This window comes from Haliotis rubra, unplaced genomic scaffold (assembly GCF_003918875.1).
Source record: "Haliotis rubra isolate DU_JTF1 unplaced genomic scaffold, ASM391887v1 Scf2182, whole genome shotgun sequence".
Lineage (NCBI taxonomy): Eukaryota > Metazoa > Mollusca > Gastropoda > Lepetellida > Haliotidae > Haliotis > Haliotis rubra.
Window position 1 is genome coordinate 12,128 of NW_025766206.1, and position 9,611 is coordinate 21,738.

General features: G+C 43.3%; 1 protein-coding gene across 1 annotated transcript; it reads left to right on the top strand.

The window, feature by feature from the left end:
- Positions 1 to 3,852: 3,852 nt before the first annotated feature.
- Positions 3,853 to 4,573, top strand: LOC124277123 (proline-rich protein 36-like; the record flags this gene model as incomplete). The annotated part of the gene is made up of 2 exons (XM_046712780.1): positions 3,853 to 4,126; positions 4,427 to 4,573. Coding segments are annotated over 2 exons (421 nt in total), but the record flags the coding sequence as incomplete, so codon positions are not given.
- Between the last annotated feature and the right edge of the window lie 5,038 nt (positions 4,574 to 9,611).

A 9,611-nucleotide genomic window follows, 5' to 3' on the forward strand; every position in this document is an offset into this window, starting at 1 on the left:
AGAACTACAACCACGGAGTACCAAATGAGTTCGGCATTCCCAGTGGAGTACATAGAAAATGTTACTCGTTTGTAAGCGGGGTACATTGAAAACAACAGAAGAGCGCTCAGCCATTCAGAAAACGACATTTATGTGTGAGGCAAGATAAGAATCTGTATCGAAACGTCGCATCGCGAATAAAAGAAGTTGTTATCCATGAAGTTAGTTCTATATTATATATACTTTTACAACAATATTTCACACCGAAAATCATTGGTCAGTTGTATTATTTGTTTCAAAGTATAGCTGACTATATTTCTGCAGCAATGGTTAGCCAGTTAGCGCCTACAATTGTGTACTGAAATTAGGGACCTAACGGTTTCGTGTTTGTGAATGCATCTGCCTGTGTTTGTATTGTTATAACCAGGGTCTGCTTTGTATGACATAAGCAGTATACAACAAAGTGAGTTATTTCAAATGTAATGTAATTTCCATAACAAAAAAGTCTTAAAGCTATTACCTACTGATCAGAAAAGGGCTCATTAGCACCTAATCGCCAAATACTCGGATCCAAAGTAACAATAATATCCATCTTAAGTATTTATTTTTATATATATAACCCACACAGCATTCTGAGTTCTAACGAAACAGAATGCCCTGACATGAACCTCTCAAACAGATTCCATGTGTGGTGAAGAACGGCACATGTATTAATAGTCTGTGCATCCCTTTAAGTTGTAGCTGCTTGCTTCGACCACACCCCTGTTTAGTGCGGACATATCGTCAGCCATTTGTGTCAAGGTCGTTTATTTGAGGGTCAAAATCGGTTTTCAATCGACTTGCAGAAATAACAATATTGAATTGGTAGGTGTCGTTGGTGGTGCTCGATAGGCCAATAATCCATGATTATGTTTACATGAACTTTTAATCGATTGCATGCGATGGTAGCGTATCGATCAGCAAAGCAGGCGGGTGGGGTACACCGAAGGGTCCGGGTTTGTCATGATGTATTGTACTGTGAAACATTTCCAGTCGGGGGTCATCTCAAAATCAATATATACAAATTAAACTTTAATCCTCGGAAAGACACGAGAGCCTGTGGCAGAGGTGGGAATAATTCCGCAAGAGCGACTTCGTCAACTTAATCAGTCTGTGCCGAGACAGTTTCGAGAGGTAATTGCTGCCAATGGTGGCCTTACGAAGTAGTGTACGGAATACACAACAATTAAGTCTGCTGTTGTGTTGGCGACCTCTTGTCTATAGACGTGCGAACTCGCACCTTTCTAACATTGTAATTACATGATATAATTGCTCTTAAACTAAATAATTCTTCTGAAAATGTCTATGCGTTTCTTTTTTGAAAATTGTACTTACATATAAAACGACAAAAGTTAAAAACATATTGATCTTCGTTAACGGCATGATGAGAATTGATGAAATATATCGCCGAATATCAGTGTTAGCGAACTTCATCGTCAAATTCCATGCAAGTTTAACGTCTCGTGGACCAAAATGCATGCATGACTAGTGACTCCTTGCTGTGTGTATGAGAAACAATAAATACCTCAGCTCCCAGATACTGGTCAACCGTCCTGTTGTCTAAACACAAGTCCTTCAAGGTTGTCGCTTCATGAAGACACTCAGTAACCTTTCAGACAACACTGTACCACCTTGTAACAACTTACAGAGCAATGTCGTACAGTTCAGCCCGGTTGTATGAACGTGCAGAGAGTCTGGTGATACTGTTCAATACCCTGACAACTAAACTATGAAAAGTTTTATCGCAGCATGGACAGGTCGAAGTAAGCAAACAAACGATTTATCATCACAACAGGAGGGTATTAATAGTTTGGCCAGTTCAACATTATTCAAACATTCCAGACAACTGCCAGGGGTTATGTCAATAACACAGTTACAACTCATTATATTCAACCCAACCTCAGGGGCGGTGGGGTAGCCTAGTGGTCAAAGCGTTCGCTCGTGACGCCGAAGACCCGGGTTCGATTCCCCATATGGGTACAATGTGTTGTCAAGCCCATTTCTGGTGTTCCCCGCCGTGATATTGCTGTAATATTGCTAAAAGCGGTGTAAAACTAAACTCACTCACTCCTCACAGCCCAACCTCACGACTTGAACCCCCAGCTGTACCCTCACACCTCCCTAGCTGTACCTCACACCTACCTAGCTGTAACTCACACAAACCCCAGCTGTACCTCACATCTCCCCAGCTGTACCTCCACACCTCCCTAGCTGTTCGACACCTCCCTAGTTGTACCCCCACACACGCCCAGCCATACCTCACATCTTCCCAGCTGTACCTCACCACCTCCCTAGCTGTACCTCACACCTACCTAGCTGTAACTCACAAGCCCCCAGCTGTACCTCACACCTTCCCAGTTGTACCTCACCCCTCACTAGTTGTACCCTCACACCTCCCTAGTTGTACCATACAGTTTCCGTGCTGTTCCTCACACCTACCCAGCTGTTCCTCACATCTCCCCAGCTGTACCTCCCACACCTCAGCCCCCCCAGCTGTACCTTACACCTCCCTAGCTGTACCTCACGCCTCTCCCAGCTGTACCTCACCCCTCACTAGTTGTACCTCACACATCCCTAGTTGTACCATACAGTTTCCGTGCTGTTCCTCACACCTTCCCAGCTGTACAGCACTTCATTCCGTGCTAACCTACCACCCAGCTGTTCCTCAATAACACCTTCCCAGCTGTACCTCAACGCGCACCTTCCCACTGAACATATTGTCTGTTGTAGCCCTCAACACCTGACTTCAATGAGTGAGTGAGTATTACTTTTACACTGCTTTTGCAATATTTCACTAATATTACTGCAGGAACACCAGAAATGGGCTTCAAACATTGTATCTTTGTTGGGAATTGAGCCCGGGTCTTCGGTATGACGAGCGAACGTCTTAACCACTAGGCTACCCACCACCCATGACCTCATGCGTATTATTGAGGAGTTCGCGGTAAAATTGCAAACTTCAGTTAGTGTTTGTGAGAGAAGAGAAGGAAGTTTTCGACAACATTTAAGAATGACATGTTCAAACCTTGCTATGTCTCCACCACACTTTCCAAATTCAAGTCCACATTCCGTCGTTGTTACCGTCACAAGAAAGTTAATATCATCATATCAAACTGTTACCTGAGTAATATGAGACCAGAGTTTGACCTCGAGAATACTGTGCGGGCGCCACCCGTGAAGGTCCGGGTTAGAATATTGATCTTCAGTAACCTATGCTTGTCGTAAGGCGACTAACGGGATCGTTTGGTCAGGCTCGTTGACCTGGTCGACACATGTCATCGGTTCCCAATTGTGCAGATCGATGCTCATGCTTGTAACAACTTAAAGAGCAATGTCGTACCCAGTTCAGTCCGGTTGTATGAACGTGCAGAGTCTGGTGATACTCTTCAATACCCTTGCAACTAAACTATGAAAGTCTTATCACTTAGCATGGAAGGTCAAAGTTGATCAACAGGAGGGGAGTAATAGAGTTGCCCGAATCAACCTAATTCAAACATTAAAAACAAATGCGAGGGGTTTATGTATCAATAACACAGTTAAAGCTCATTAAACTCAAACCAACCTCACGACTTGAACCCTCAGCTGTACCTCACACCTTCCAGCTGTACCTAACGCCTCCTTGGATGTATCCACACCTCCCCAGCTGTTTCCTCCACACCTTCCCTGGCTGGCCTCCACAACTCCCCTGTAACGCACACATCCCCAGCTGTTCCTCCCACAGCTCCCCACCTGTACCTCACACTGGCTGTAATTCCCACCATACAGCTCCGTGCACTCCCTAGCTGTCTCACACCTCCTAGCTGTATATCACACCTCACTAGCTGTACCTCACAGCTCCCCAGCTGTATCTCACACCTTCCCAGCTGTTCCTCACAAATCCCCAGCTGTAGCCTCACCTCCCAGCTGTACCTCCCACAGCTCCCCAGCTGTTCCTCTCCCAGCTCTCCCAAGCTGTACCTCACACCTCCCTAGCTGTGCCACCTCCACCTCCCCAGCTGTTCCTCCACAGCCCCTAGCTGTACCTTACACCTCCCCAGCTGTACCTCCCACAGCTCCTCAGCTGGCCACATCTGCACCTTCCCAGCTGTTTCCTCACACCTCCCTAGCTGTATCTAGCTAACGTCCCTAGCGGTACATCCACACCTCCTAGCTGTACCTCACACCTCCCTAGCTGTATCTCACAGCTCCCCTAGTTGTACCTCACAACTCCCCAACTGTACCTCCACACCTCCCCAGCTGTTCCTCACAACTCCCCAGCTGTACCTCAAACCTCCCTAGTTGTACATTCACAACTCCCCAGCTGTACATCACACCTACCTAGCTGTACCTATCACCTCCCTAGCTCTATCTCACACTTCCCTACCTGGATATCCTCACACCTCCCAAGCTGTTCCTCACAACTCCCTAGCTGTACCTCACACCTCCCCAGCTGTTAGACACAACTCCTCAGCTGTACCTCACAACTCCCCAGCTGTACCTCACACCTACCCAGCTGTACTTCACACTCCCTAGCTGTTTCCTCCCAGCTCTCCAGCTGTGCCTCACACCTCCCTAGCTGTACCTCACAACTCCCCAGATGTTCCTCACAGCTCCCCAAGCTGTACTACATACCTCCCTAGCTGTACCTCACAGCTCCCTAGTTTACATCACACCTCCCTGGCTGTACCTCACCACTCCCCAGCTGTATCTCACACGTCCCTTGCTGTTCCTCACAACTCCCCAGCTGTACCTCATACCTCTCTAGCTGTACCTCACAGCTCCCCAGCTGTACCTCACTCCTTCCCAGCTGTTTACTTCACCTAGACGGGTGGTTGAATGGGCCCAGTTCAACCAATCGGCTGGTCATGCCAAGCCCTGAGTATTATTGTATTTCACAAAATACTTCAACTTTTAACTGGTTTTGATAAAAGTCTTGGCTAAATTATTTATCAATTGAATTTCAAGTGCATCTTCATCAATTTTGTAATTTGCCTAGAGTCATATACCCAGAAGGCGGTGGCTCATGGGCCAATCTGGTAGATTAATTAATTCTTTAATTCTTCTGCTGGCGTATATCATCCGGGTATCCCTGGTGCTGCAAGTCGGAGATCCACTTGTTATTAGCACTGTCTTTATGACACTCCGTGGCGGGTGGGGAGCTCGGATGATGAACCATTATATAAACAACCATGGAGTACCAAACCCCTCAAAAAACCCAAACGTCCACTGGACAACGACGATGAACGACCTTCAAAATCTACTGATTACTGGCCACGTTTCCTGGTGCTGGAAAGTCCTGATAAAACGCCCTGAAATTAAACCCATTTGCTGTATCAAAGGGTATACATGGCATTGCGGGAGACGTCAAAACATTAAACGTTTACGTTCAGGTGCATTGCTAATTGAATGTAGCAAAGGCAACAAGCATCAAACCTAATGTCTATTGAATCATTTGTGGGTGTTCCTGTCTCAGTGTCAGCACACCGAACACTGAATACCAGCAAAGGCATAATCAGAGACAGGGAACGCTTGTTGACTGACATGACGGAACTGGATATTGTGTCGGAAATGAAGGACCAAGGAGTTACTTATGTCAAAAGGTTCACTACCCGCAAAAACAATGAGACTATTCAAACTAATACCTATCTGTTTTCGTTCTCAACCCCGAATCCCCACAGTCAATTAAGGCGGGATATTGTAACATTGCAGTCGATATCTATATTCCAAATCCATTAAGGTGTTATAGATGCCAAAAATATGGTCATGGCGCAAACACTTGCACAAAGCCAGTAACATGTGGACATTGCAGCGAGACGACTCATGTCACGGAAGACTGCGAAAATGTCATTAAAAAGTGCACAAACTGTTCGGGTAGCCATTCTTCTTTTTCCAAAGACTGCAAAATGTGGAAAAAACAAATGGACATTAACAGAATTAAATTCACACAAAACATTAGCTTTGCTGATGCAAAAAAGTTGGTTGAATCTACGTTGCCAAACGATACGTATGCATCTGTCACTAAGACACCCTCTGAAATCAGGCCACAGGTAACTACATCGCCAGTATCCACATCGTCTGTAACCTGCCAAACAGATTTGACTTGGGTCAAAACGAACAAGCCAGAAATTGTCACATCCGTGCGTTCTACGCATACTTCGGAATCATGTATGTCTACACAAACTGCGGAACCACTTCCTCGCACGCCCCAAACACACTCAGAAGCAAATTATGATCATGATACGTCTTCTCAGGCGTCTCAAATGTCTCAGTCTAGCAGTAACGTTCCAACAACCGTCAAAAGCAAAGGCAAACCGAAGCAAGATTCTTTGAAAAAACAAAGTGGCAGAGCCCCAAAAGGTTCCGATGATAAAGTCAAATTGTATAACAAATACGGATCACTTGAGGACATGGACGTGTCCGAAAACGTCCATTCTAGGGCACATGGCTTGTCGCCCTCGAAAACAGTGCAGGGGTAGATCCCCATTAATCCGCCTAAAAGATAGGTTTATCTACCAATATCGTGCAGTGGAACTGTAGAGGACTCCGGACAAATTTTAATGAAATACAGCTAATTGTCCAAGATTTAACACCATCAGCGTTCTGTCTGCAAGAGACATATCTGAAACAAACAGATCATTTTAACTTAAGCCAGTTTGAAGACTATAATTATTTTTCCCCTCCAGGTGATAGAGGCTACTGGAGGTTCTACTATCCTTATACGACAGAACGTTATTCACAGCCCTGTTACTCTTAATACTACTCTCAAGCTGTTGCAGTGCGACTTACTCTGGGTGTAGCATTTACATTATTGCTCTCTGTATATTCCGCCTTCATCAGACCTTCAGCTGACTGATCTTCAATCACTCTATGATCAACTCCCAAAGCCATGTGTTATTATGGGTGACCTAAACGGTCACAACCCACTCTGGGGCAGTATTAACACTAATACTAAAGGCAAAATAATTGAAGATTTCATTTCCAATAATGACCTGTGCATATTTAATGATGATTCAAGCACCTATCTGCATCCTGCAACTGGCACTTATTCTTCTCTGGATTTGTCTCTTGCAGATTCTAACCTCCTGAATGAATTTGATTGGTCTGTTCATAATGACCTTTGTGGAAGTGACCACTTCCCAACTATCCTTTCAGAAGTAACTCCATCTGATTCTCCATCGTATACAAGATGGAACTTTTCGAAGGCGAACTGGTCTTTATATAAAACTTTATGTAAATCTAAATTGCGACCTGAATGTTTCAGTGATATAACTGATCCCATTCAGATTTTTGCTGACGTTATAAATGAAATAGCTGACGAGTGTATACCGAAATCCTCTACAACTCCACATGTACGGAAACCATGGTTTAATACAGACTGTAGACAAGCCAGAAAGGCGAGGAAGAAGGCAGAACATTATTTCCGCCACCATCCAACGGTCCACAATTTAAATAAATTCAAAATACTCAATGCAAAGGCACGTCGTACCTTCAAACAAAACAAACGACAATCTTGGAGGAAATATGTCTCCAATATTAATTCACGCACGCCAATGTCTAAGGTGTGGAACATGGTTCAGAGAATAAAAGGCAAAGGTTCCAAATCTGCTGTTCATCATCTTAAAGATGGTGACAATGTAATAACTGACAAATGCAACATTGCAAATAAAATTGGCGAAACTCTTGCCAAAATTCATCATCGGCAAATTATGTCCCTGAGTTTCAGAGATATCAGAAACAACAGGAAAAGACGAAACTTAATTTTGACTCGCATAACGGTGAAGATTATAATGAAGTGTTTTCATTACATGAGCTACATACTGCTCTTGAGCAAGCTCATGACACTGCAGCGTGGTGATGACAATATACATTACCAGCTACTGAAACACTTACCGGAACAGTGTCTTATGACACTTTTAGATATCTTTGACAAAATATGGACGTCTGGAGAATTTCCTCCTTCATGGCGTAATGCCATTGTAGTCCCAATACCAAAACCTGGCAAAGGATCATACCGATCCGTCTAATTACAGACCGATCGCTCTAACTAGCTGTGTTTGTAAAACCATGGAACGTATGGTGAATAATAGATTAACTTGGTATCTTGAAACCAATAACCTTATAACAGATATTCAATGTGGTTTCAGGAAAAATCGTAGTACCATTGATCATTTGGTACGTTTAGAATCCTTTGTTAAGAATGCTATAGTAAATAAACAACATGCTGTATCAATTTTCTTTGATCTTGAGAAAGCTTATGATACGACCTGGAAGCATGGCATTTTGAAGGATTTACATGACTTTGGTTTGAGAGGCCGTTTGCCTCTTTTTATATCACAGTTTTTGAAAGACAGACAATTTCAAGTCCGAGTGGGTTCAACCCTGTCTGACCATTACAATCAGGATCAGGGTGTCCCTCAAGGCAGTATTTTGTCTGTCACTTTATTTAGTATCAAGATCAACAGTTTATCCAAGGTTTTAAATGATTCAATCGATGGATCGCTTTTTGTGGATGATTTTAATATTTCCTGTCGTGGTAAAAATATGCATACCATTGAACGGCAATTGCAGTTGTGTTTAAATAAAATAAATAAATGGTGTCTTGAAAACGGCTTTAAATTTTCCAAATCCAAAACTAATTGTCTACACTTTTGTAGAAAATATAAGCCGCATAAAGACCCTGAACTATCTTTAAATGGCACTCCCATCAAACTTGTGAAGGAGGCCAAGTTCTTGGGTCTAATCTTTGACTCTCATTTAACCTTTTTGCCGCATATTAAAGCCCTTAAAGCTAAATGCCTGAAGGCACTTGATTTGTTGAAAGTTGTTTCCAACTCAAAGTGGGGAAGGGATCAAGCTACCCTGCTCCACCTATATCGATCATTGGTTCGCTCGAAACTTGATTATGGCTCCATCGTTTATGGTGGAGCCTGCAAAAGCAACTTAAAACTTCTTGATTCTGTCCACCACCAAGGCCTAAGACTTTGTCTTGGTTCCTTTAGAACCTCTCCTATTGATAGTCTATATGTTGAAGCAGATGAGCCTTCTCTTACACAACGTCGGATAAAATTATCCTTACAATACATTACTAAACTATATTCTAGCGAGTCTAACCCTGCATTTAACTGTGTCTTTAATCTCCTCTATGAGGATTTATACAATAAAAAAACCTTCTCTTGTTCCGCCTCTTGGGCACAGAATTAAGCCATTCCTGTCCGCTGCCGGCATTGAGCTGGGAAATATAGCTCCTTCCCGTCTTCTTTCTTCTCCTCCTTGGCAACTGGTTAGGCCTGATGTTGACCTTACTTTGACACAGTTTAAGAAATCTGAAACTAATGAATTACAATATAAACAAGAATATAGTCAACTAAAATCTAAATATAATACACACAAATCCTTATTTACAGATGGGTCCAAGGATGGTGGCGCGGTGTCATGTGCCACGGTCATTGGATCCCAGAACAATATCTTCTAGAATACCAGATAACAGCTCCATTTTTACAGCAGAAGCAAACGCCATATTAACAGCTCTTAAATATATTCAACGACATCCCAAACATAAACAATATATCATCTTTTCTGACTCTCTGTCTTGCCTTCAGGCGATTAAAAATATT